Here is a 27805-nt window from a genome sequence, read left to right on the forward strand (position 1 = left end):
ACAGAGGGGGGCCCGTGCACTAAGCACCGGGCAGGCCCAGTTTCGACACTCCGATTGACTTGAATTGCAGCATTTGTACTTTCTTTCCCATTTTGGTGGCACGCACAGCACAGCAATGGCGCAAGAAGAAGCCTGCTGCAAAGTTAAAGAGCGTAATCCGGCCACTCAGAGGCTAATTTAAACAAGACAAGCCTGCCTCTTAACACCTAATGACTACTTTTAAAGCGATTAAGTCCAGATCCTCAGTCATAGACGGAATGTCCTCAGTCGCCCCAGAATAAAAAAAGCCTTTTCATGACCTGATTCACATCCGACAACCCTTTTAAATTATTGTTCAAATGTGATTATCTTTCAGCGCTTCGATGATCTTGCAAATGACAAAAACATGCTTTCGAGTTGTAAGTCAAGTCTTTAAAAAAAAAAAAAACATTAAAGTTACAGTAGCTCCACTGTAAGACTTGTTTTTCTTGACTCGGCTGCTCTTAATGAGAGGCAGCGTACAATGGGTGGGATGGCAGTCCACCAAGGATACTTGCCAGGCTGTTAGGCAGATGAGGCTCCACTCCATCAGGCTCAAGAGGGGGTGTCACAGGAAATCCCACCCTCCCCCTCGCCAAGCCGGCCCGCTAATTGACCTCCGATGAACATCGAGTTATAATAAGTTAAATCTGTCCTGGAACTTTTGTTTGTGCACTGAGACTCAATATAAAACAACAGATAATGAGGTCGTCAGCGTCATATTACCTGCATCGTCCGGATGTTAGGGGCGGAGCTTATGTGGCCTTTTGGTCTACCAAGCTGAAGAGCGAATGTGGAGTAAACGGAGCGTCATATTACCTGCATCGTCCGGATAAACGGCTGACTTGTTAGGGGCGGAGCTTATGTGGCATTTTGGTCTACCGAGCTGAAGAGCGAATGTGGAAAAAACTGAAAAATTCAAACGATTCATTTACCAACACGTATATGTGATGAAAAATTGCCATTTTTTTTTCTTAAAAAGAACAAAGAATATCCAAAACATTTACGTACTTGGAGGCAGGAAGGAAGTTTCCCATTTGAGCATCACCACGGCATCCACAGGATCCCACTATTAAGAGAAAGAGCGAGAATTAGAAAAGGAGTCAAGAGTGGTCTAAAATTAGTGAGAACTCCATGAACGCACCTTAATTTAGCAACAGGGCCCAGTTCAATGGGCATTAATGACGGGCGCGGTGATGTTATTTGCTCGGCCGAGCGTGAGCCGGGGCTCCGCTTAACAGGCCCGCGAGCAGACGGGGTCCGCGGTGGAAATAATAAGGGACTAAAGCGGAATTAATGAGGTTTGATGCGGAGCACTTCTCAAAGGGGGACACCGGTTGACATAATTGGGAATCACTCGGCAGGGCTTGAAGGCTGGCGCCACTTACATTTCTGCTGTCCCCCCCTTCCACGAGTCTAGTGGCTGCAAGAAGTATTAGCATGGAGCTAGAAACAAACAGAAACGGTGCTCTGCGCACTAAACAAGTCTGACAGGTGAGCAGTTGGAATAATATCGGTGACGTTTAATAAAACACGCTGACAACAATAATCGATCGCTCATTTGATATCGCAGAGGAGGGCGACGCCTCGCATGATCCAGTGGTCAGGCGGGTGATTGGTGCCCAGTATCACGGCGGTGATGTAATTGAGGTCGGTACGCATGGGTTTCTTATAAATGGGACACACGTAGTACTTGGGGTCGGGGGGGGCGGTGGAGTTGATGGCAAACATGTGGATGACAGGCAGGGGCGTAAAGAGCACTTTGGGCGCCGACTCGCAGAGGACCGATTGCTTCTTGTCCCAGTCGGCGCCCTCCAGGAACAGGCCGTAGACGTACACGCCTTCCTGTTGAGCAAAAGCAATGGCGTGAGTGAGGGGATCACAAACAAATCGAATGAAATGACCCTCAAATTCCATAATTAGAATCGAAAGTTACCAAATTGTTTTTTTTAAACCCTGTAGAAATTCTAATTCTAATAGATCTTCGAAACCCTGTTGGATCGTCATAAGTTTGTGTGGGTGTAGCTCACGTCTGGATCGGCCTTGATTTCCTCCCTGGTCTTCTTCGTGACTTTGTTGTTCAGGGTGACCGAGTCCAGAGCCCAGCCCTTGTTTGCCCTCGTCACCTCTTGCCTCATCGCAGTGAGGAAACCTGCAGCGTGCACCAGACCACGTCAACTCACATCGGCAGTCGTTGAACATTCATGACTCACCTTGCGGGTTGAAGAAACCGGTCATCCAAAAGGTTTTTGGCCGCCGGGTAAACACCCAACTGTAAAACTGTCTGTTCCTGTCCAAGAGCTCAGTGAACCAAAACCCGATTGTAGTAGACTCCCATGAGAGCTTCCGAAACAGATTGGGTACGCGGGCGTCGTAGATGTTGTCCAGGGCGTCACGCAAGGTCTGAGGAAAACAGTGGCAGACATCTTTATTGTACCTTCATAACTACAGCCAGACTTGAACGCGACCAAGGTTGGGGACCAACCTCGCTCATGATGATGGTTCCTTCGATGGCCAGCTTGAGATCCAGGAGAGTGCTGCGGACCAGGGAGATAATCCTCTGCATGCGGTCCACCTCCTGGCGTAGGAAGATGTTCATGGGGTTGAAAGGGCCCATCTTCTTCAGACTGGCTCTGACCTAACACCGGCAAAGACGCACGTTTGAATGGCAACGTCCACCGGGGTTTGCGAGGGAAGCAAGACTGACCTCGTGAGGTATGTAGTCGCGCGGCAGCTTGTCCAGCATGTCCTCCGCCATGCTGTACACGATGCTCTCTCGGGTGGCTCCTGAACCGCCGCCGCTCTCCTTGGGCTGGATGTTGGTGATGGTGTCGAGCACCTCGGCGGATGTATTTCTCTGGTAGCTGAGTGAAGAAACATTTTGAATTGAATTGCACTGTTTTTCTAATTTAACATTGGATTTTTTCAATGTGATTTATGGTTAACATGACATTTTAAATATATTTTTTAATTGTATTTCATTCTTTTATTTTTTTTTATTTACATTTGACGTTGCACAGTTTATTCATTTGACTTTTTCTTTCAAAATTGTTCATCTTATTTACTTTTCTAAACTGTTAATTATTTATATTCATTTCACTCGTTTCTTACACAATGTCAGCATTGGGGTGCAGCCCCAGCGCTTGCGTGGAATCCACAGCGGGCAAGCCCTGAATATAGTCCACGTACTCCTCGATGGTTTTACAGAGAGGGATCTGGTACTCCGTGTAGAAGCAGAAGGACGGGTCTAACATTTTCTTACTGAACCACACCTGTAAAAGGCAATATTGGAAGGATAAATACCAAAATGAAGAAAAATACAAAACAAAAGAGGGAAGTACATATTTTTCGTAAGCGCACCTACATGCCACCGGGGGGTGGTATAACACAGTTTCATTTCATACATCAAAAAAACAATGTATTTATTATAACAAAAACCACCTTTTTGTCAATCTATCTATGCCAGTGACTTAAAGTGACCGACAGAACAAATGAATGAGCTTCTGATCGTTTGCAGAAAGTACATCATTGTCCTTACCCGGGCAAAACATTTGAGTAGGCGTTTGTCATAGTCGTCAGTGACTCTGCCTCCGTACTGTACTTCAGCTAACATATAGCGGAGAGTCACCCAGGAAACATCCTGCGAGAGTTTGGAAAAGAAGTAGGAAAAGGTAACAAAAGTGTGGCACATTGTGTGTGTGTGTATACTGTACCTTTCTGGGCCCGCAGTCATCCAAGTGTCTCTCCACAAACTCCACACTGGCCGTGAAGTCTGCAGAGTTGAACTCGTATGGTATGTTCCATCCCAGGGGTCCAAATTTACGCCGTTCCTGAGACCATGCATTCAACAGGTCATCCATGTAAAACGAGAGGGCGGCTTCAGAAGATCTAAATGACGGCCCAGTAAAGCGTTCCATTGAAGTGCGGTACCTGAACGGCGGAGTGGAGAAAGGCCACACCGTACAACAGCGGCTTCCACGTCGGGAGGTTGCTGACTTCCAGCTGGTTTTGCGAGATGCTGACAAAGGTTCGCTTCAAGCTGGCGCGAAGTCCCTGCGGTGGGTCGTTGGTGAACTTGAGGGAGGACTACAAGGACAGAGATTCCCAAGTAAGGGGACACTTGCGGCAATCATCCTTTGCAGGTTGCACACAACAAACGCAGGAATGAGGATATGTCATATAGGTCGAACAATTGTTTGCTTCACTTTTCGGAAATACTCAATCAAACCTTCATCGTTAAGCATTCAACTAGTCATCAATCATCTACAAATGAATTGGTGATTTCAAATCAAATATCAACCTGCAGGAGCGTGATGGAGAAGAGGTCGTGCGGTTCGGTGGTGACCCACACCCTGAAGGTTTTGTGGACAGTCTCAGTGTTTAAGACGTAGTCCAACAACTCGTCCATGAACTCCAAGCCCAAGTGACAGTTCTGCAGGAGCACCCAGCCACCCTGCGGGCACCCACCCATCAACATTTTAAATGTGACTAAATAAGAGAAGAAGTGGTTTCCAGTTGAAACATCTTCTGAAAACCAACTTCGCTTCGTATTTTCAGTGTACGACACAAACCTCTGCCATCGAGATTTTAACAAGCTTCCTGGCGTGCACCTCTTGCCCTTGTCCCATGGAGATGGACCGACATCCTGGGAGACAGTAAAGGACCGTGACGCAGGGGGCGTGACTTAAAAAAAAAAGAAAAGGTCACGGTTCAGGGGACTCACCGATATTGAGCTTCTTGGCCAGCGCTTCTATTTGGTTGGTGGGATCCGAGCCCATGGAGAGGAAGCAGATGAGCGGCGTGCGGATGTCGCTCTCCTCCCACGTGCCCAGCAGGTTCAGCAGGACAGGCTCGGCGAACCTGGCGCCCAAGGAGTCGGCCACGTACTTCCTGGCCTGAGCCAGGGTGCGATCTGGGCACCAGGACCTGCAGAGGGAACCGATGTGCATGTTGTTTTTTCAAACTTGTTTTAAAAGGACAAATCTGTGGAAATCATCAACTGTTTGAATCCACAGTACCTGACAAGCATGAGTTTACTGAATACATCCAGGTTGTTGTAGCCATCTGGGATGACGGTTTCCTCCGGGGCATCGCCGTTGGCCCACACTTTCCAATGTTTTCCACTTTTACTCACCTGGAAGGAGCAAGACATTATGACACCCGAGGAATGGGAAGCGGTGAAATCGGCGAAAGGTCCACCTGATTGAGGATGCTTGCAAACTGAGGAAGTTTACTGAGTTCCACCAGGTTCAGCCACACAATGTCCAGGACCCAGGTGAAGGGCTTCGGGGGGCACGCCTTCAGGTCGAGCGCAGCGCCACCTGCGAGGAATACATTCAAATGTGAGTTTTTGGAGAGAAACCACTTCCTTTTGAAAGTACCATACCTTTGATGAGAGTCTGAAATTGGCTGTGTTGGATCCTGCCGTTCTGCAGGTCGATCTTAAGCGCCATCAGCATTGTGAAGATGAACTTGTGGTTTTCGTACAGCCCGCGCACCGTGTACCTGAAGACTTCATACGTCAGGTATTCGATGATGTTGACGATTCGTTTGCTGGTTTTGGCCGACTTCTCGGACCTGGCAAATTGACAATTTACGATGACAAAGCTGGAAAAAAAGGCAGACAACATCCTCCCGCCGGCGACTTCACCTGGCCAGCGAAATGTCGAAAATTTTGAGGAACTGACCGAGGGACGTCTGGTACATGACGTTGACCATGCTCATCTCGGTGATGAGGAAGTAAAGGATGCTACCTCGGCACGCCACCGGACGATATTCGGACTGAGCCGCTTTGATTTTCTCCTCCGCCTCGGCCGCGATGTTCAGCTTGGCGCTCACCTCGGCGGCCGTTTGCTTGGTAGTGGTCAAGATGCCGATCATGGAGTCGTCGTCCACCAGGGAACCTGTGGGCGACGCGGAAGGAGGAACTCCCGAAGATGTCGCAACGCTTACAAAGAGGAATCCACAGGAGTGATTTTGGACCTTTTGTGGTGCTCAGTTTGTACAGCAGGTTGTCCTCCAGCTCCTGCATCTTCCTTTTGTTGGAAGTCACATCCTCAATGAGCTTCAGCCTCTCGTTCTCGAGTTCCTGTCAAATGCATTTACACCAAAATGTTGTGATCGGCGTCATTCAGGAATGTTGAACTGCAAAAATTCACATTCAATTATAAAAAAAATGTGTTAGGCGTTGTTGTTGCTCTTTTAACACTCACAAAATCCAGAGAGAAACAGCCAAAACGCAACACCAACCTTCTTCTCAGCGAGGATGACACGACCCAGCAGCTGGTCCTCCAGACCTTTCATGTTGACGGTGAAATCGATGATGGACGTCTTGGCGCTCACCTCTGGCGTGTACGACGGATTTGGTAGTTTGGTGGTGATGTAAAGGCGGAAATTGTTGGACACGTCCACATCCTTGTCTCCCACTTTCACCTGCACGGAGAAAAATCCACAAGTTGAATTTAGAAGGGCTGCAACGACGCACTTTTTGACCTACCAACACTAACGGTGCAGGGTGAGCATGTACATCTGTTTGCTAGCGGGGTTAAAAACATAAAAAATAAACATCTGTTTGGTTTTGGTCCCAGTCCAAACCTTATTTTAATATATACAAGTTGCACCTGAGGAAGAATGGCCAAACTACGGAAACAGCGTGACTCGGTCCATTTTGCAAAAAAATATTTGTAGAACCAGAATAATAAGAGAAAAAGTGATTATTTGTGATTTGGTTTCATAGCACCTTGTAGTTGGAGCCGGATTTGAAGAAGTTCTTCTCCAGAACGTTGTCAAGAGCAGGGTCCAGCTCCTCGCCCACATCTTCAATAAGCAGCGGCCTGCCCAAGGATATGGAGTCCTCCAAATGCGTACGGAAATACTTGTGGTTGAGGGACGTCAGCTGGAAGCCGGACAGCAACCGCCCGTGAGATTTGGGAGTTTCAATTCAGTGGTGGTGAGTGAACAATACCTGCAGGGAATTGGCTTTCTCTTTTGCAGTGATCCAAGTTTTTCCTTGAGTCTGGGGATCAACCAGGAGAGGATACCGTGACGCTTTGGTGACGATGATGCCGTTCTGCACCGACAGGTCATCTCCAGGCAGCCCCTGAAGATTCCACTCGCTGATCTAAATCAGACAAACTCGTTTTTCAACACTCCTGAGTCGAGTTGGCACATTTTTCTCGGTCTTACTGTGGGAGCGTCCACCAGCGTGGAGATGAGGTTGAGGTTTTCGGTGAATGGGATTTGGTTGGAAATGAGATCGTTCTTCCACGTCTCCAGCAACATGTCGCGGAAAGTCTGGTTGAAGGGGCCGCAGTACGAGAGGAAACCGGTGAGCTGCAGGACGTCGCCCACCAGTCTGATCAACAACAACGAGTGGAATGAGTTTGAAAGTCTTCAAGAAAAACGTCGAAAGTCTTTTGCTTTTATTTTTCCGGAGCATTTTCACCTACCTCTTGATCTGAGATTTAAATTCTTTGCTTTGTTGAGTCCAGCGAACTTTCTCGTTACTCAGTCCGCCGATGAGATCGGAGGCGGCCTGCATTTTATTCTTACACATCTCGGAACGATCCACCAATTCCTGGAAGAAGTCGTTCCGTGGGTTAGCAGCGTGCGCTTCCTCTCCCATCGCTCAAGTCGCCTACCTGCTTCTCTTTGCTAGCAGCGTCGCTCTTCGCTTGAACCAGGGCCAGCTCGGCTTCCTTTTCGGCCAGCGTGGCCTGGGCCGCCATTTGCTCCGCGCTGGCTTTTTTGTAGCGCACTTCCTGAACCGCCAGATTAGCCTAACCACAAACGACACCCGCAAAATGCCATTACCAACAAAACAAAAATCGAACAGCCACGGTTTGCATTTCAGCCAACCCTTGGGCACAAGTCCAATGGCCTCGTCGTAAATGCATATGACTTTTGACTCCTGCATCTTCTCACCTTGAGCGGCAGCACTTCCTTGTTGATGTCATAGAAGGTGGCCATAGCCCTGGTCCACCCAAGCAGACCTGCCACGCTGCCGCACACTTTCTTGGCATTTTCCATGGTGTAGTCCTCCATGTCAAAGTAGGGCTGCAGCAGCTCCACGGTCTCCTCGTTAATCTTGTCCTTGACGAACTGCTGCAGCGATGCCAAGAAGCCTGTGCTGCCCATTAGCTGAAGCCGACGCCAAAAGAGGTGAGACACACGGACAGTGTACACGTTGGCTGAAAAATGAAACGGTGAGCGGGATGGAGCGCACCCTGAGAGCATCCGGCCATGATGGCTTGAGACAAGGCAGGTTGGGATCCACAGTGATGGTCTCCAACTTTCTTTGGAACAACAGCAGGCAGCAGTCCATGATCCTCATGATCAGATGTGGTGGCTTGGCCAGTTTTCTCACAGTGGCGATATCAGCAGGCTTGATAGTCTGTGGACGTTTTTGAAACAAGCATGCAGTCCAAATGTCTTCAAAGTAGTACTGGGTCAATTGTGGATTATGTCCACTCCATTTTTTTCCCCCCTTTCAACTTAAGGAAAATGCAAATGACACAATGTAAACCCCAAAGCGAACCACAGTGAGGTGGAGCAATTTATTTGGATAAGCTGAAAAAGGCAGTCGCTGTAATCGATGAATCAATCGCCCGAGGATAAAAGAAACTCACGTTCAGTGCATTTTCGGCATCCATTAATGCCGGCTTGGCCGCCTCCAGTTTTTCTTCAGCAATGGCCCTCTCGTGCGTGATTTCATCCACGATCATCTGGGCTTTATCACTCACGACCTGGACCTCATTCTTGATGATAGTGGCCGCTTCAGTTCGGACCATCACCTCGGCTAACACCTAAAACATGACATCTCGTATCATTGTTATGGAATAGCAGAATCAATGCGCTGCTGCTTTCATTTTACCTTGTCGGCTTTGGCCGAGGCCACCACCAACTCTTTCTCGCTCACTTCCAGCTCTTTGGAGAGCTTAGCTACAGACACGCTGGCCTCCACCAGTTTGGCCAACCCTGACATGGAGACATAAAATCAGCTCATTAAAAGGAGCTTTAGGACGTCGACAGCTACTTCATCATTTTTCAAACAGTGGATGTAGTCAACAGGTTCTGGGAACTTTCGGTTCACGGTGCCGTAGACCTTACCGACATTCATGCGCTCAGCAAGTGTGTCAATGTGCTCATGGTTTTGATGGTAGAGTGTCTTGTAGCCATTGATGAATGACAGGTAGGATTTGGGGGTGACGTGAGTTCTCCTCCTGAATCTGTAAAACACAAAATGCACGGTGCTTTCAAGTAAAACTGCTTGTTGAATTGCGTCAAAATGGTGCTCACCGTTCAAAGTAGCTTTCGCACGTCTCGGACACTTTGCGATGGTACACGCCCATGGTGGTCACCATGGAGGCCTTCACCTCTGAGGAGCAAACAATGGGAAACTCTGATAGGAAGTGATGAGCCACCGCCACTAGAGCCTCCTCGGGCCATGGGGCAAACCAGTCCATCGTGCAGCCGGATATCAAACCCGGGAACTTCAGGGACCTCGAGCGAAACTTTGGTCCCACCTGTACAGATGATGGATTGACTGGTGGTGATGTGTTCTTAATTATCAACAGTTATTTCGTTATTGTTATGACATCCAAGAGCCATTGTGGGAACCGGCCCTTTTTCTTTTCACATCCACGTTTATCGAGTAATTTAGATTGTACTTACTGGTGAGAAGCACAAGACAACGTGTAGGTTCTTCCGCGCCCGTGATATGAAGTAGTCGTAGAGGTTGTCGAAAGTGGGTGGAATGCGAGGAAATTCTTTTTTCATCACCGGAACCAAGTTTTGGGTGATCTCTTGGATCTCATCCTTTGCAAATAGGTTGGAGACCTGCGCAAATACAAATGATTGGCGGCGAAGGCGTTTGATCATATAGGGCGAAAATAATCCCCCCGAAATGGGTAAGCACCTCTCCAGATGACAGAACATTGTTCAGGTACTCGAGGAAGGCCTCCTGCTTTATTTCGTTGTCAGTAAAAAGGAAGGTGATGCCGCGGCCTTCGGCCCCGCTTGATTTGTACAACTTTTTTAGATCTTCCATAAAGTTAGATACATTGTAAGACCTGGAGGGAAAGACAGACAATACATAAATTATATTAGATTTTTCTCTTTACATTTCTTCAGAAAAAATAAAATAAAATCCAAGAGCAATCTTTTTGTCATGTCTTGTGTGCAGCTACAATCAAGAACTAAGTGCAGAATTTTGAGAGGAACACATTGTTAATTTTGGAATACTCTGAGGCGACAACATATTTTTACAATGTATTGTATTGCAGCTCAAAGGTTTGATAAATGTCCTGTTCTCCTTACTTGGTCAGTGTGATCTGGTTCACTTCATATCCAGCTATGTATGAGGCAAGACGAGTCAAACTCTGCTTCCCGGATCCTCCCACGCCCACTAGCAAGGCGTTGCCAGTATCCGTACGAATGATGCGTGAGATCTATGGAAAGTGAAGGAAGCTTTTTTTACTTTTGAAATGTATTCCCGCTGTATTTGATATCTCTCGCCATCTCTGTGTGTGGACTTAATCTGACCTTGACAAGGTGAGTCATGGCATCTGTGAAGAACACCAAGTCCATGTGAGCGCCCCTCACTTCATCATTGTGCTTTGCCTGATAGAACCTGAGCTTCTCCTCGAGGAATTCAAAAGAAGGGACCTGGCGGGAAGATTGATGACTCGAATTGAGGACGGTCAAGCAGCGCACACCAAAATCTGAATCGCAAAAGGGACGTTTTTCATACGAGTTCGTAAATTTTGGGGGCGTCAAAACAGGCGTTTTCGTCCTCCTCGCCGGTCGGTTCGGGCGCCTCCCGCAAGAAGTCGACAAAGTACGGCTCCTGGTGGATGGACGCGACGAGGTTGGCGTCGACGTGCTCTTTGACCACGCGGTTTATGGAGTTCTCAAACCAGTCTTTGTCCTCGCTGCAAATGAACCTAAAAAAGGCAAGCAAGAACAACGAAAAATCTGCTTTTCCAAAGGGAAGGCCCGATTGAATCTTGTACGTGAAAAGTGTCAAACGATGTGCCGGGCCTGGTTCAATTGTCTACCTGTCAGCGATGACGCGGGTGCATTCGCTCTTGAAGAGGGCCAATATCGTTGCAAAGTCATTGCACTGCTCTGCCTCCACCTTTAGCATTCCTTGCCAGATCCTGGACAAGTCTCGTAAGTTGAACACGTAGTGGAACTTGGAAGGTGTGGGGAGCATCTTTATCTAATTTAGATAGATACAGTGAATTAGCCGTTCTCAAACTTCTTTCCAGACCAAATGATTTGAGAAACTACCTTGGTCCACTGCCATAAAATTCTCCCAGCTGACACAAGCTTTTTCACCATGGCTGTCATGTTTTCCGAGAACTTCCTGCACTCGTGGAAATAGCCGCAGCCGACCACACCTGCGCGTCGCGGCAAACGTAAGCATTTGCAAAAGTTCTCGTTTTCAAAGTATCCGCTTGATGAACGGTAGTTACCGAAGATTTTGTCAATGGACGTATTGGAAGGCAGGGTGCAGTTGAAGACGGTAAACTGCCTCTTGAGTCTCTGAGGGATGTCGTTGCGCCCGCCGCCAGGGTGAATCATGGCCCCCAGCATTTGGACGTCCACGATGGTGATGAAGTCACCTGGTTTGTCCAGATTGTACATGCCGCCCATTTCCATCAATTGCCGGACTATCTCATTGGTGATCTAAGACAAATTCACATGTGCTGTTAGGTCCCTAGACAACTTTAAACATTTGAGTCCAAAGAGATGCTATAAATTGTTAAAAAAAAAAAAAAGACAGCCAGCCACACTGCCAAGACAAAAATATTTGAATTCTTTTTCAAGATGCTGTAAAGGCTTCTGGCTTGACTGGTGTTTGTTAAGCGTGACAATATACGTAGACACACACCTGATCTCCCCACTCGTTGACAAGAGGCATGTTGATGTCGTCGACAAACACCGTCATCCTGCGCCCGCCCGGCGGTCCGTACGTGCTGCCGATTCTCTTCTCGATGTAGCTCTCCACGGTGCGCTGTTGCAACACAAGGCGGAAGTACAAGCCGAAACATGTCAGGTAATATAAATAAAAGAACCAGTGAAGTGATTGACAAGTGAAAACAAAATGAACTTAGTCCAACTAGTACTTTTTACGCCTTCATTTGTCAGAACGGGCTTGTTATTTTTATAAAACTCAAAGGATGACGACATGACATTTGCAAAAGATAAATAGAGGTTAGATCTTGATTGAGACCTTGGGGTTTTATAAGGCAGACAAAAACAGGAAGAAAATAATTTTGCTCTACCTGAAACATGATGGGCTCTGTGGCGGAGGAGAAGTTGAGCGACTTAAATAAGTCCGTCTCGGGGTCAAACTTCTTGGCATGGCTTTTGATCATCACCGTCTTAGCTGTCCCTTGCTCACCGATGAGCAAGACGGCCTGTGGAGTTTTCAAAATGAATACGTGAAGAGTAGCGCTCACATTGTTTCTAACAAGGCGCAACCCACCTTGTCCTGTTTCGCAATAGTCTCCAGCAAAAAAGCGGTCCTAGTGTTATCTACGTTGGGCACAAGGATGGAAGAGTAGTCCGGTATGTGATCTGTGGGGTACTCGTACTCCCCTACATGCTCGTTCCAGTGACACCACTGACCTGGAAGAGCAATGCAACAGAATCTCTGACGGCTGAACAGGCATCACTTCCAAATTCAACTTTCTATGAGAAGCTGTTGATTTTTTGCGTACCATCTGCCCCGACCATGAATTCAAACATAGTCTCCCCCTCCTTTGTGTGAGGCAGATCAATGTTGCTGCTGTGCTCTCGGAAAAAACCCTCCATCTGGTCACGGTCGTCCAACTCCAATAGGGCCCCGAGACTCCACATGAGGCCGAAGACGAAGAGCCGCTCCAAATGTTTGTCGCTGACCAGGCCCCCCATCTGCTTGGTTGGGATGAGGCCCTCCAGCAGATTGCAGGACTGCGTGACCACAATTTGACAAATACTACTACATCGGAATCAGCGTCTGGTGGTGATGCTTGCTTTGGTTTGCGTACCTGCATGATGTAGTTACACTCCAAAAATGGCATCTTGGGTTTTAGGCTCTGTCTCATGAATGAATACGCGTCCCAAAATATCCTGCTGTACAGATGAATGATGTTCTCAGCTTCTTCTGGGTTCCGCTTGTTTGTCCATCCCTAAAAAAAAAACACAAGGCAATTGTCATCTTGTGAGATGGACTTCAAGGAACAACCACTGTCACAAACTGCTGGCCGACAACTATACCTTGAGGATGGGTTCCCAGCTTAAAGCCGAGGAGCTCATAAAGACCATACCGACGCGGGACACGGTGGCCGGAGAGGCGTTCTCAATGTTGTGCACCTCGAACACCAACTTGCAAGACGGCGACATGGTGATACGGTCACCGTTTGCCAGTGTGAGGGTTTTGTTATCATCCAGCACAGAGTTGAGGTTTTCAATCCAGATGGCATCCACGGGACCGTCCAACACGATCCATATGATCTCCCCTGTAGACATCATTTGAGCAACCCACGAAGCAAAACTGTGGAAATAGCACATGTGAATCCGGACCTTTCTTCGCCTTGAGCGTCCTCCTCCATAGAGTGGAGAAGATCCCGTCAGTCCAGTCGTTGGTGGCAGCGTCGAGACGCCCAAACATCTGCGGCGCGGTGATGGCCTTGGGGTTCATGCGCATCTCCCTGTGCGGCGTTCCGCACTCTGTCAGCGCCCGCATTAGGATGTTGATGACCGCCGTCTTACCCGCCCCGCTCGGCCCCAGCGTCATGAGGCCGTGGCGCACGAGGGAAGCCTCGTAGAGCTGATGACATGACAGCGGATTAACGTCAAAATCAGCTTCAGCGATATCTTTTGCAATACCTGAACCAGTTTTAGGTTCCAGTTGGGGTGGTTCACCAAAGCAGCAAGCTCAACTTGATGCTTCACGGCGGCCTGTAGTTCATTGTAGGTGCTGTTGTCCAGTTTGATGCCGGGGAACAAGTCATTGATGAGACTGAGGAAGAGCGGCTCATCCTCATCCACCTGAAACAGTGTTCCCCTTTAACAAACCTTTTCTATGCAGCTATTGAAACTTGCATGCAGGGGTGCACGTACTAGGTGGAGCACGTTTGTGTTTAGTTACATATTTTGGTGCCTTCCTAGTGATTTTCAAATTTTGCATCTTAAAAAAAAAAGAATTTATATTTAGGAAGATCTAACACCATGCTATCCTCATGATGTGCACCCCTGTTGGATCGGCCGCATTGATGTGATACCAGCTTGGACAGATTCATATCACGCAGCACTCTCATGACGGTGCTGGACTCAGAGTCATCGGGACGTGCTCTCTTGCAGGCTCCCAGTGTCCTCAACACGGACAAGATGTTCCTCAGGCCAAAGTCGTAGTGGACCTGAAACACAGCAAAGCAATTTGGATGAAAAAAATAATAATTTTCGAGTATTTTTAAGGGGACCTCTGGTCGCCTGATACCTGTTGCTTGGTCTCACCTGTTTTGTAAGCTGCTCTTCACATAGTTTATAAAGGACAAAGAATTTCTGGGCGAGGATGACATTCTCGTTGAATCCACAGCTGGCCAGCTTAACCCTCATGATGATCTGCCAAAGACAAAACTTTTACATGTGAGCAAATATAGCAAGTGGGAAGCTCTGTTGATTTAAAAAAAAGAATAATCATCTTGTGTGTACCTGTCGATCAGGCACCATCATGGAGACTGTCCTAAACTGCACTTTCAAGTTCTCAGGAAGTTCCTGACGACCAGCATAACCGGGGTTCTAGGCAGGGAATATGTTGGTGCACAAGTTAAAGCTGTTAACGCTGTTATTTAAATGTCTGTCTTACCATAGTAATGAAAAGGCCAAACTCTGGATTCAGGTCAACGAGGTCACCATCCGTAAAGATGAAATTAGTTTTGTGCGTCTTGCGAGCTACCAGAACGATGTAAATTTGCTGTGCGGCCACAGACAACACCGGCAGGTCAATCCTGTTGAATTCGTCAAAGCAACCCCACGAACCGGACTGTGCGAGGCCTGGGGTGGAAAAAAACAAAAAAAAAAACAGTAAATTCATTTGTTTATTTAGGTCCACCTCCTGCAGGCCTAGTAACAAAAAATAAGACAATAGCATCATCCATCAGTGCATTTGCCTACCTTTGTAAATCCTGCCGAGTCCCCTGAAGTCCATTTGGTCAGAGCAGTTGAAGACCACCACATACTTTCCCAAACATCGACCCATGTCTTTTGTGGTCTCTGTCTTTCCTGTACCTGCTGGCCCAGCAGGGGCTCCTCCCATGCTCATGCCCAGGGCCTGGGACAATGTAATGTAACACCTGTATACAGGCAATGAATGCAAAATAAATCCAATTAAATAAATACAACGACTACACTCGTTCGCCGTCTTGCCTGTCAGTCAGCGGGGTGATGACCAGACGGTCGGTGCAGCCGAGGAATTCGTTCTGATAAATGAAGTCGACATTGGTGATGGACACGATGACCTTATCAGTGCTGTCATTGTAGTAAAACCTGCTTTGCTTCAGCCACTCAAAGTCATTGGTAGATTTGACTGATTTTGCCACCTGGAGAGAAAGCAAGATCAGTGAGTGTGATATCAGGTAAAAAAAAAAAGCACGAGTGAGCCTACCAGCTCTTCAAAGATGTCACTCTGGTGCACATGGATGGTGACCAGAGTCTCATACTTGACCCTGTCAAATTTGGTCAAGTCGTAGGTGGTCTGCTTGATGAGCGTTCGGAGAAGATTCAGGAATTTCTTCTTGGTGAAGATCATCACCTCCTTGCTGAATTCTGCATTTTCAAGGGCCTCCTCTGAGTCCCTGGTCCAGACCATTTGGATTCCAAGCAGGCCCACCTAAGACAGGAAGTGGAATCTAATCTCAATGTCACTTCCCACAAGGTCAAAAAACACACACATTCTCCAAGGTTACTGACCTGCGCTTGAAACTTGTCAAGAAAAGGTATGAGGTCAAACTCTTCGTCGTTGATCACGTCATCAGCCGCTTTGATGACTGTGTGCAACGATGACTGCTGCTCCACCAGTAGCTTCCCGAGCCAGAGCTCCACGGGACCCTGAGCTAGGACGGGCTTGTCCAGCTGAAACGGCACAAACACAACGATTGGAAAAAAATGCGCATGGTCTAGGAGTTCAAATAAGGTCCATATTAATGATGAGCATACTCACCGGTAATTTCTCCGCTTCTTGAGACAAGACAGCCAAAATGCTGTCGTACGCATTGGCATCAAACTCAACTTCATTGACGTTGTCAAACACTCCGAGAAGATGCGACTGAGGGGTAGGAAAGAGAAGAAAAGTCCCTTTTATTTCATTCACTTATGACAATATTGACGTTTGGGTTTCCCCATTCTATATTATCCGTGGTGGCATTTTTAGCGAGACAAATGCACTCACCTGAATGGTGTGAGAATCGCTGGCTTGCCCAAGGATTTCCAAGAGAGCGGGATCAGACACGAAGAAGAACCGTGGGAACAGGAGACGTTTTTTCTCCAGGTACCTGCAGTGTTTGTGCTTGTTATGCATCACTAGAAGACTGTTTCCAATCAAAGTCATGTCATTTAGATACAAGTAAAAATGCATGGAATGGCATGTTGGGGTAGGAAAGAGGGTAGGAGCTTCATTTAGTCAGGCCACAGCCTAAGTGTCATAGAAAAAAAAGTCCTTTGCAGCCACCTTGTGGCATCTAGAGGCAATTACAATCGTGGTAGTATTCTGCCAATTATGCAGGTCCTTTTTTTGAATGACACTAACGAGTAGTTTTACCCTGTGAGTGACTTCTGACAAAAGTCCAGTTGCTTCTGAAGATCTGGCAGGATCTCCCCCAGCATTGGATCCCCGACACAGCACTCTACGACGTTCGGGACGTTTCGTGCTCGGTCCATGATGCCGATCCACGTTGAGTCGATTTGCTGAAAGCGCTCGGCTTCCTACGTGAATGGGAACGCTTGAAATAATTGGCTTATTGAAGAAAGATACATTTTTACATTCAATTAGTTGAATAATATAATACAATTTCAAAATGTATTTCCTTTATTATGGTCATATGTAAACGAGGCATTCTACTCGTCTCACATCCAACCATTTTTGAACTTCTAACTTCAGGCCAGTTTACCTGAGGCAGGTCTTTGGCAATGTCACCCCCGACAAAGACGGCCTCTAAGTAAATCCAAAGGTTTTGCACGATGACCCACTGCTCAATGACGTCTGTTGACGTGGACAGCTTGGAGACCCAGTCCTGTATCTCAGCTTTGTAGAATGTGCAGTAGCTGTGTCGAGGCAGATTGAAAAACAGAGCGAGAAACAAAGTTGGAACGGGTTTCGGCCTTAATCGGGTAACTGCAATTTTGAAGTTCTCCTCACCGATTGCTTAGCAACGATCCCAGCACCATAAGACTGTCCTCCAGATTGGTGAGGATCTCTGTGGTGTCACCGCCTCGCAGCATGAGCTCCCCTCTGTCCTTGAAGCTATTCAGCGTCAAGTTTTGGTCACGCCACACCGTTTTCACACCCGTCAACTTGGCCTCGATGTCCCTTTCTTTCACGGCCGATATGCAGATATCCTAAAAGGTGCGGGGAGTAGAGAGTTGCGAATAAAGCTGCGAGCTCACAAGAGGTGCGGGAAAAGGAGATGGTCCGGCGCCAACCTCAATGTCGTCTTTGAACTTCAACAGCGGCGCCTCCATGATGTCACCCAGAATGCAGGTGGGTGAGTCAACCTCAAACTTGTGGCCAGTCATGTTGGAGATCTGATCCCAGTGCCTGCGAATCATTGACTTGTTGGTCATCATCTCCAGCAGAGGACACAGCTCGCTGAAGTCGTCGATGGTCTGCTTCAGGTCGTTGAAAGCCTGCCACTCCTTCAGGGCCTTGGGAAGACGTCGGCACCTGCAAGTAGACTTATTACAATTTTGCCTGGGTGTTGCCACTTTTTTTCCGTACCTGTTCTGGAAGTCCATAAGCTCATTATTGATCTTCTCAATATCCACTAGTGTCCACAGGAGCTTGGAGTGACCACTGATGGTCTTCATCACAGAGTTGTATAGGCCGTAGAGCTTCTGAAGCAGGTCCAGCTCTTTCCTAGAGGTGGGGGAAAACACGTTTTTAACACAAGGCGATTCTTTTCCGTTGACAGTTTCAAGCCTTTGTACTTTTTATTTTGAAGGCATTCGTAATCAGAGACAGGCAGGCCGAGGAGCTGCTCGCCCGAGTTGTAGATGGTGAAATTTCGCCACAGCTCGGAAAACCTGGCCTTGAACGGGACAAATACACACACAATTAAAAGAACCAGATTGGGTGGTGGTGGTGGTCTGGGAAGCTCAATGTTATATTTTTTCAACAAAGAATAAAAAATTGACGAGCATAAGTACCTGGAAGGCCTGGAGCCTGCAGCTGGCTTCCTTCGGTTCTATTCCTTCAACCATAGGACCTTCCTGCAGGGCGTTTAGAAAACAACCCAAATGTGCATGGACTTGGTCAATCCATAAAAAAAAATAATAATAAAAGGAAAAATAAATTACAAAAAAAAAAAAAATCGACTGGCATCTTACAACATCATAGTCGTCCATGAACGTGTCGACATCTTTCTCAAAGACGCCGACGCGCTCCATCAGGTCCTGCTTGAGGTGGGGCTGCATACGGAAAAGCTGATCCTGAACGGACATCTGGGTGGGAAAACATTTAGAAAGGTGGAGCACTTTACTTATGGAGCCAATTTGAGCAGTAAAAGGTAATATATTTTGTCTTTGATTAATTTGTTAAAAAATATATTTGTGTCATGTATATTTGAAGTTTTCTATTACTTTTTGCACTATTTGTGATGACTCCGTTCCTAACTTTAAAAAATGTCTGCATTTTAACCCCACTCACAGCCTTAGACAGAAGCCTGACGGAGAAACGGCCGAGTCCGTACACCTCTCCCGGTTCCTTCTCTGGCATTTCCGCTTCGTAACGGATCAGCACTTCGTAGGCATCCTAAATATTGGGAGAACACGACCAGTTGGATCTAGTGTCAAAGAAAAAAAGCAAAGGCTATTCGCACCTGAGTGGAAACGAGCGTTATGTCGGTGTTAATTTCCGAATCGCGCAGGTTGGCCAGCGTCTTCATGGAGCAGCGAACGTCATCCAGATTTGTAATGGGATGAGACAGCTGCGTGAAGCTCTTGTGGGTCTGCAGGCTGATGTCGATGATGTTCTTCCTGCACTGTACGTGCAAATATTTGCACAGCAGCTTCTTCCAAGCCTTGGCCTCCACCATGAGGGACTCTTTTAAGTGATCTGGTCAGGCAACATACAACTCACATCGATATCGAATCATCTGAGAATTTACCTTTTCTTACTTGTTGACAGTTCAATCATCCCGACAACAATGATGTTCTGGATTGCCTCGATTTGGTTCTCAAGCATGTCGTAGTGGCGCAATTTATTTTTGATCTCAATCAAAGACGGCTTGCTGTCAATGAATGCCTTGAAAAAGAAAGCCGACACGTTATCGCGCAAAATCACATTCCTGCAATTGTTCTCAGCAGCCCCTGTCCGTTCCCATACCTTGATGACGTGCTCTTTGTCCTTGCCCCACAGCTCCTTGAACTTCTTAAAGCGATCTATAACGGTGGCGGCGTTATCCCTCTGCAACTTCAGCACTGACTTTATGGCGAAAATCACCGCTTTGATATCGTCGTGACTGCTGACGCGCGTGTAAAAGTCCAATTTCTCCCGCCCTGCGGCGAGAGGGTTGAGCGTCAACTCCGAGCCAACGGCGTATTGTTTCCGTTCATGGCCGCTCACCTTCAGTGGGTGAGCTTTCATGTCTGTACTCCACCTCCCAGCATTGAATGCCCTTGCTGACTCCCAAGATACATTCATTGGTTTCAAGTATGGCGTGATGAATCTGTTCCACAGTGGGGACCATCACCTGCGGACAACCACACAGTATTTACTGGCCACCTCAGAAACATCTAGGATTAGCATTTGTAGATTTATTGGGTTACTTGTTTATTATTTGTTCATCACTCATTTTATTTATTTATTTATTTATTTATTTATTTATTTATTTATTTATTTATTTATTTATTTATTTATTTATTTATTTATTTATTTATTCATTCATTTATTTATTCATTTATTTATTCATTTATTAATTAATTATTTAGTGTCTGTGCCTTCTTGTTTTTATATTGTGTCGTTTACTTGTATGTCTATCGTGCAATATGTCTCGTCACCGTGGGATAGAGAAAACGTAATTTCGGTTTCTTTGTGTGTCTTGACATGTGAAGGAATTGACAATAAAGCTGACTTTGATAAAGGCAAGCCAGCCGGCTCCTAATAATTCAAGCAAATTTGTCGCTTAACAATCGGTAGGTAGCCCCTCAAGACATTTAAAGCGTTTGGTGACATCTGCCCTAGATACTTAAATATCAGTTAAGAATTGCCACAGGGGGGTTGCTATGCTTTCCTGTGCTTTTCCTCACCACATTGGGTGCATTTAGATGTACTTCCGCTTTCATCATTGGGACCCAGGCATTGTCAGCCTTCTTCTGGAATAAGCTGCAAGTCCCAAGGTTATCAATGAGAATCAACTGAACCGCAATCCGTTTTCAACAGCAAAAGAGACGGGCGGGAGAGGACTTACTCGGGGCCGGACACTCGCCGCTCCAAAGTCTTCAGAGACAACTTGGTCATTTCTACGAGCGCATCCAAAATCCTCGCAGCAAAGGAGTCATATTGCTTAGTGAATTCCTGAAGGAAAAAAAAAGTCAAATATTGCCCATCTTGACTAAAAAAAAAGTGTACCATTGCTGAGCACGCAAACCTTTTCAAAGCGTGTCGCTTTGTACTTTTCCTGGCCCTCTGTCGCATTGTCGGAGATTCGCTGGTTCTCCTTCGGTGCTAGAATGTCAAAATGAAAACTGTTATATCCATAACACACACGTAGGCCATCAAGTTAGGTAACTACACGATTATTTGAGGAGGGGGAACAGATGCGCGAGTACCAGAACTGTCTGCGGCCTTCGTGGTTTGCTTGGACTTGTAAATGGAATTAAACACTTTGCCCAGCTCGTTCACCGCTTCCTTCACGTGATAGCACTTGTGTTCTACTCTTTTGATCCCCTTCTGGCACAGGCTCTAAAAGATTAAAAAAAAGAAAAAAAAGAATGTTAAACTTGTTCACGTCACTTCAATCCAGACATATTTGTAGTGATGGTGGGCTTTTACCTCAGTGAGTTGAAGAAGGGGCTCAATTGCAGAGGAGCGATCTTCGGGCAGATGGATGAGAACGGTCTCAGAGACCTCTTGGAGATAATTGTCAATGTGAAACTTACAAATGTCTTGCACCTGGAAAGAGTGGAAACATGATTTCAGGTCACAGAACCGAAAGCCCTAAACCTGATGAAACTAAAATCCCAACACTAGCTTGAATCTATCACTCAGAATTCCTCATTTGAAATGGAGGTACAGTCACATACCTTCTTCAAGATTTGCTTGAGTTCAGCCAAGACACTGTCAATATTTGTAAAGTACTTCTCCAGAAGCAGCGATGACCACATGACCATCACTGAACCGTAGCGAAGGAGGGAATCAATCTTGTAACGGGACACAGACATACATTGCGCTGGCTATTTTGGGTCCATTGCGTGGCAGTCCCACAAGATCTTACTTGGTTGGTCTTTGACGTCATCATGTTGTTAAACTCCTCTGGGATGCTCTCACAAATTTGCTTGTACTCTATCACAATGGTCTACATGAGGAATCACAGGAGGAGACCATTAGGTTGTCAATTAGTGGGAACAGCAAATGAAAAGATAAAAAAAAAATAATACTTACGTGAAGACGATGGTGATACGTCTTTAATTGATGCTCACACTTGAGGAAAAGCAAAGCCTGCTTGGGGACTTCCAGGCCCATCTTCACCAAACTGCTGGCCTCCTGAATGGCTTCACTTATTTTGGTATCAAAGTTGACCAAGTACTTGCCCGTAACGGTGCAGCGGATCAATAGCGTTGTATTCAAGGCTGTTGAGATATAAAATCATCTCAACGTATTTGGAGACGGTTGACTGGAGCCCCATTGCAAGAGAACAAACCATAATCCAGTTTGGACACTTCGGCTGCCCAAGCTTTGTGCTGGTCCGACTCAAAGCGTTGCAATGCGGCCGTAGTCTGATTGTACAATTTGACCACAGCGCGTCCCTCGGGGGTGGCCAGGATGTCGGAGTTCTCCTGCAAACCCGAGAAATGAAATGAGCTCATCCTAACCGATCGCTTTTGGAATGGACGGATCTCGTATCGGAGCTCATTCCAGCTTACGCGTATGTACGATATGGGCTCATGTATTTTCATGTAAAGGTGGCGAGCCCAGCGGAGCCTGCCGGAGACAGGCGGCATGTTTCGACCCAAAGGCGGATCCTCGTTTTGCTTGTCAAATAGCTGCGAGAAAATTTATATGTAGGACATGAGCGTGAGTGACATCACGAGAAGGACAACTTCACGTGCAACCTTACCTTTGCCACCGCCTCCACTTCTGAGACGTAGAGCTGGAGAATAGCGCCCAAAGCAACGGGCATCTCCGCCTTCAGACAGGGAATGTTTAGTTTCTGAAAACTGCAAACAACAACGACACATGGACAAAAAAAATTGCGCATTAAAAAAAATATAATTCAAAACAATGACACCGAATTTGGACTCACCGTTGTATTACACCGAGAGCTTGCTGGGCTGTGTCGAACCTGGCGTAACTTGAGTTCATGAAAACTTTCAGCTGCTCCTGCAAAACAAAAACAAAAGGAACTCATTTCAATTAGAATTCTACAAGCCGACGCCTGCTGCGAGGTCATATGTAAAATCATAATCATTCTGTTCTTAAGTTGCTGGCATGTAAAAAGATAACTATGATGTAAAAGAAAAAAAAATAACACAGCAGTCTGTGGCTATGTACCTCCAGGGTACTTATATGAGACATGAAGACGTCGTAGTCCGCCTCGAAGGCCACCGTCCTTGACGCAAACACATCCGCCTGCTTGTTCTTCAGCTCGGCGGAGACTTTGCGGAACTGCCCGGCCAGAGTCTCGATCCCCTCGATGTTGGACTTGGCCAGGCACTCGAACGTCTTGAACACTGACATTATTTTGGTGATCTGCAAAAGATTTCAGCTCATTAAATGCAAGCCTGTTAGCTGAGTGCAGGGCCCGCTCAATTTCTATCAAATGTATCGATGTGGATAAAAGGCAGCATACGAAAGCGAAATCGTACATATTCGAGACGCTTGCAGAAGACCTCGAACTTCCTCAACACGTGCATCTCTGAGAAACCAAAGGGCCTCTGTCCTGGCATTTCTTTGGATTTTTCCTGCGTATTCTTCAAGCAAGACTCATACTCCCGATACAAACCAAGGCACTCCTAGCAAAAGATCAATTCAGCAAAAGTCAAATGCTTCCTGCATATCCGACTCCACATAACTACCACGATGGTTGTCTCCCTTACCTGTATTTTCATCACAACATTTTTCCCATCTTGGTCCCATATTGCCGTGCCGTTGTTGGAAATGTATCGCCTGCACGCGATGATCATCTGGTTTGTGACCTGATTTGCATATCGTATGGGATTCATCTTTGTCAACATCTTCTGTTATGTGTGTGCGTAGCCCGCTTGGATTGACTCACTTTGATGAAGATGGAGGATATCTTTTCACTGGTGTGGTAGTACCGCGACACCGTGTGGATCATCTGAACCGCGTTAATGATGTTCTGCACTCTTTTCACAATGGTGGCCTTGACAGGTACAATATGACACGACGAACCAATTCCAAAAGCTACCTAATGATTCAAATCAATGAGAGAACATACCGGGTCGCTGGTATAAAGAGGCTGGCAAACTTTCGCCAGCGTGTCCAGGAACTTGACATTGTCCTTGGCCTCGTTGAAGTTGTCTGTCACCCTGGACTCCAGCGTCGGCCACACCTAACCAAGACAACATAATGCAAATAATCAGACCGTTAATTTAACGTTGTTCTCTTCCTGGAGTGCAGGAGGCAGTATCATACATGAATTGGATCATCATTTTTCCTAGCAAGTCGTAGCAAAAAAACTTGGCATGGGCTGCCGCTTCAATAACTCATCGGGTCACTCGTAATGATTATTTTAATATTGCTACGAGATCTGAATTTACAAAACAACATTTCTGAGCGGTACTACCGTGACCAAGCCAGCATCCATACCTTCAGTGCTTTGGAGCGGTTAAGTCTGAGCACGGTTATGACGGCCTTGCATTTTGTGCTGTTGATGTGATTGAGGATGGAGTTGAACTTCAAGAGCGTTTGCCTCCAGTAATCCAGCTCGCTCAGCGGCCCCTCCGTCACAAGACCTTGCTTCAGCGCTTGAGTCTCCAAAAGGACCTGCTCATCCCAGACAAACCGTACGGCACTGAGACCTTTTCTTCGTATAGAGCAGCGGTTCTCAACCTGGGTTGGATGGAACCCTAGGGGTTCGATGTGTCGGTCTCAGGGGTTCGGCAGAGCCTCCACTGCGAAGGTCCGAACACACCTGATTTATTGTGTAAATTCGTGACTGGTCTCGCAAAGGCAACGGCAGAAGTCACAGAGATTTACAGGTATGTCATTTGTTTGGACTTCACGCATTGTGTTGGTTATGTCCTTTGAACAAGGTGATGTTCATGCATGGCTCATTTTGTGCAGCAGTAAAAAACCATCCATGTCTTGAATTTGAAATTTTTCTTTTTTTTTCACTAAAGAGGGGTTCGGTGAATGCGCCTATGAAACTGGTGGGGGTCGGTACCTCCAATAAGGTTAAGAACCACTGGTATAGAGTTTCTTTTGACCCTACCTGGTCAATTTGCTTTGTCCACTTTATCAGGAGATCCTCCATATGTGTAACCATGTCACTGTCGGTTGCTGCTAAGGTCATATCTTGCAAGGTTGCCAGTTTACTGAAGTCAACGTTCTTGGTTTCTGCCAATTTAACATTCTGGTAGCTCATCTGGATCACTGGAGTGGAAACAAGTCCAATCAGTACGGCAAATATAGAATGTAGGACTATTGAAGTCATGCCATTAGATGGGAACCTTACCATCTAAACCCAAAAGGATGTTCTTGAAGATATGCTCAAAGTTTGGCTTAATCTTGCCTCTCTGCTGTGTCCTGTCAACTTTTAGCAGTGCTTGGAAACCGGGCAGAAGGTTTTTGAAGCTGTTCTGGATGGCTTTATAGAAGCCATTGCGGGCGTCAAACATGGAAAAATAGGTCTCCTGGAGAGTGGAAATAACATGGAGAAATGATTTGCTTCCAAATTCATTCATGTAAAAAGAAGCCAGACTCTAAATAGAACAACACTCCTGTGGAAGGCCAGAAGGAATTTATTTAGCCAACTTATTCATAAGCAAATGCAACATGGTTGCTTTTATAAATGTGTTTGAATTTCCTACCTGATGTATGTTGTCTTCCGTCACAGCAACATCCACTCGGACCCGAGTGAAGGAGCAATATATGCCCGTGAGGCGCTTCTTTGATAAATTGGCGTGGACGAGTCGCAGTGCTTTTCGGGGCCCGGGAATCGCACGGCCACATTCTGAGGTGAGAAAACATATTAGTTCTCGTGAAATGAATGCAAATGAACAAATGGACATTCTTCAAGGATGTTTCTTACCTGGCCCAGGATGTTTTGTCGGTTGATACACAAAGGCAAGTTTCGAGCTTCCATTAATGGCAAAAAAATGATCAAAAGGATCCAGCTACAAGCAAAGACAGCAAAAAGACAAACTTATCACACCAAGATAAAAAAATAAATAAACTTCACATCGTACAACTATTTAAGTGATTGAAGGGCCATTTTATTTGTGTGCAGGGGAAAATAGTTTTTATTTCAACATCTCAAAAGAAAGTGTCATGTGGTTAGTCAGACACATTCCTTGGATTTATTCCCACTTTTTTTTTTTTTGCAATACCAAAACAAAACTATCCAAGCCTAACTGTCTACTTGAATACATACTAACTAAAAATACTGACAATTCCCAGTGGGATAAGAGACACATTCTGGTCATCTATAGGCAATGCAGAGTGGCCAACTGTCCTTTTAAAAGTGGTGAATAAAGCTCATTTTGCACACATCATATTTTGCATGTACGTATATCCCCACCGAGTAGTCCAGAATGAACTGCTCCACTGCTGTCGGAGTCAAGCTCAGCCTGAGGGCCAGCATGTTGATCACGTAGTGATGTGTTGGGCCCAAGTGCTCCTTTCGCAGATTCCTTGCATTCTTGTGGTCATCCTGAGGAGAAAAACCATCCCGTTAAATGCTTGCGTAACGGTGTGCTCCTATTTGCACCGTTCGGTATTTGACTGACATCATGGGCCTCCATCACTTAGAACTCCAGCAGAGTTGCCACTTTGAAGGTAGAAACTCCTCCAGTTTCTGCTTGGATTATTAAAAAGGATTAATAATAATTAGCCACTCATAACTAGACAAGTGCTATTTGACTTCATCTCAAGACAAAGTGCTACATCTTAACACAACAATAAAATATAATATTCTATTTCAACTATGAGAGCTCCCTTTACATCAATATAAATAAAATAACAATAAAATACCTTAACGAAATTTGACTGACAAAATAGCATTTGAAATGAAATTGATGATATATAATGAAGTGATCACCTGTGTAAGCCTTAAACTAACGCTCGGTATGCTAATTTTGCCGTGTCCAAAAAATTGGAAATGGCTCGTTTTTCCAGAGATTTGAGTAAAATCTGCGTGTAAGACAATGAAAGAAAAAGTGTTTTTGTTTCGAAGTTTGACCCTATGTCTTTCGGCACTCCGTCACTGTACTTGCTTCTTACGTCGTTCTTTTTTTCGGTTTGGAATGTTCCAGTTTGGACTTGAACGTTGCACGTGCGCGTACTTTGTTGTTGTCGTTTAGGAAGGCGTGTAATTATTTGTCGTAACTACGTCATAAATCACACGTCATACTTGCGTCGTGCTAAACTAAAAACGCTTGGATGGTATTTTACAATTTGCCTATAAATACATATAGTATTTTTTTTTTCTAAATCCACGTTGGGGTTATTTGGTTAATTCCCATTCTTGGCGCTGGAATCTTGTGGTGCGTTCAATGACACCAGGAAATGATTTTTTATTTTCCCTATACACATTTATTGGCGCCGGTTACAAATGTAAAAGGTCAATTAAAATACAATAGAATTATTTTTAACTATTTATCGGCTACACAATAGGTGACCTTTCATCACAACTGTACAGGTTGTTATGTATGGAGATCAGCATTCACCACAATATAATTTCTACATAAAGGTTGTTTTTTTTTTGTAAAACTTACTTTAATGTATTTTTAGCGTATTTTAAGGTCTTGTCACTTTTTTAACAGTCGAGCCTAGTCAAATCTGAGTAGTACTTTCTACTACATATGATATAGCATCGGTCCACTGGGCCCCTTTTGACATTTACTTAACATTTACAATGGCATTTTTGTCATAACAAAACCACGTTCATAGTGTGATGTTGTTATACATATTTTAAACTTACCTTTGTTACAAGAAACCGCAAAATTTACAGATGATAATCGAGGCAACATGATTGAGCCATGTCGAGGTTGGAATTTACGACCTCTGTCGGTTGACTGACGAACAGCGTGAGCTCACGTTAAAGAAATAGCAGATCTTGGATCAGTCCCCGGAAGCATCCTCGGTTTCGTGGTTCACTGTGATTGGTCCAGCCGGGCCGTG

At 45.9% G+C, this 27805-nt stretch overlaps 1 protein-coding gene across 4 annotated transcripts; it reads right to left on the reverse strand.

The window, feature by feature from the left end:
* Positions 1-1520: 1520 nt before the first annotated feature.
* Positions 1521-27787, reverse strand: LOC133166079 (dynein axonemal heavy chain 8-like). Of its 4 annotated transcripts, none has more exons than XM_061296076.1 (93): positions 27606-27787; positions 26413-26480; positions 26205-26336; positions 25716-25800; positions 25495-25637; positions 25140-25317; positions 24897-25057; positions 24272-24448; positions 23901-24014; positions 23718-23825; positions 23539-23637; positions 23308-23454; positions 22994-23191; positions 22746-22822; positions 22560-22659; positions 22366-22485; positions 22143-22278; positions 21884-22071; positions 21717-21797; positions 21526-21642; positions 21275-21394; positions 21052-21184; positions 20871-20947; positions 20691-20797; positions 20530-20605; positions 19847-19973; positions 19607-19779; positions 19399-19525; positions 19101-19336; positions 18929-19033; positions 18610-18723; positions 18430-18492; positions 18211-18311; positions 18002-18139; positions 17707-17947; positions 17423-17622; positions 17175-17328; positions 16826-16989; positions 16457-16559; positions 16229-16333; positions 15979-16140; positions 15674-15898; positions 15436-15608; positions 15184-15362; positions 14876-15063; positions 14722-14808; positions 14524-14631; positions 14292-14426; positions 13897-14058; positions 13591-13837; positions 13285-13526; positions 13056-13196; positions 12747-12978; positions 12512-12654; positions 12309-12443; positions 11915-12037; positions 11496-11709; positions 11311-11420; positions 11076-11239; positions 10769-10961; positions 10561-10683; positions 10336-10466; positions 9935-10088; positions 9691-9855; positions 9316-9542; positions 9127-9245; positions 8891-8994; positions 8646-8822; positions 8243-8410; positions 7942-8157; positions 7659-7796; positions 7467-7594; positions 7204-7372; positions 6983-7138; positions 6758-6913; positions 6268-6450; positions 6001-6106; positions 5669-5921; positions 5405-5595; positions 5218-5339; positions 5037-5152; positions 4742-4944; positions 4590-4663; positions 4319-4471; positions 3949-4104; positions 3732-3848; positions 3557-3658; positions 3130-3290; positions 2726-2882; positions 2504-2656; positions 2232-2421; positions 2049-2170; positions 1521-1863 (listed from the first exon to the last, which is right to left on the reverse strand). In XM_061296076.1, exons 2-93 carry the CDS (start codon positions 26425-26427, stop codon positions 1576-1578), a joined length of 13581 nt encoding a protein of 4526 aa, XP_061152060.1. In that variant the 5' UTR covers positions 26428-26480; positions 27606-27787; the 3' UTR covers positions 1521-1575. The 4 variants fall into 4 exon arrangements, with proteins under 4 accessions (XP_061152060.1, XP_061152061.1, XP_061152062.1 ...); XM_061296077.1 differs by having other exon boundaries at positions 26413-26483; XM_061296078.1 differs by lacking the exon at positions 27606-27787 and adding an exon at positions 26724-26931.
* Between the last annotated feature and the right edge of the window lie 18 nt (positions 27788-27805).

Source organism: Syngnathus typhle, linkage group LG13 (genome assembly GCF_033458585.1).
Source record: "Syngnathus typhle isolate RoL2023-S1 ecotype Sweden linkage group LG13, RoL_Styp_1.0, whole genome shotgun sequence".
NCBI lineage: Eukaryota > Metazoa > Chordata > Actinopteri > Syngnathiformes > Syngnathidae > Syngnathus > Syngnathus typhle.

Bases quoted from the DNA above. Each gene is read 5' to 3' on its own strand.
- LOC133166079 (XM_061296076.1), bottom strand. The intron at 10,684-10,768 runs GTATGAAAAACG...TCTTCCCGCCAG, and splicing joins CCCCCAAAATTTACGAACTC to GTCCCTTCTTTTGAATTCCT. The intron at 10,089-10,335 runs GTAAGGAGAACA...CTTTCCCTCCAG, and splicing joins AACCAGATCACACTGACCAA to GTCTTACAATGTATCTAACT.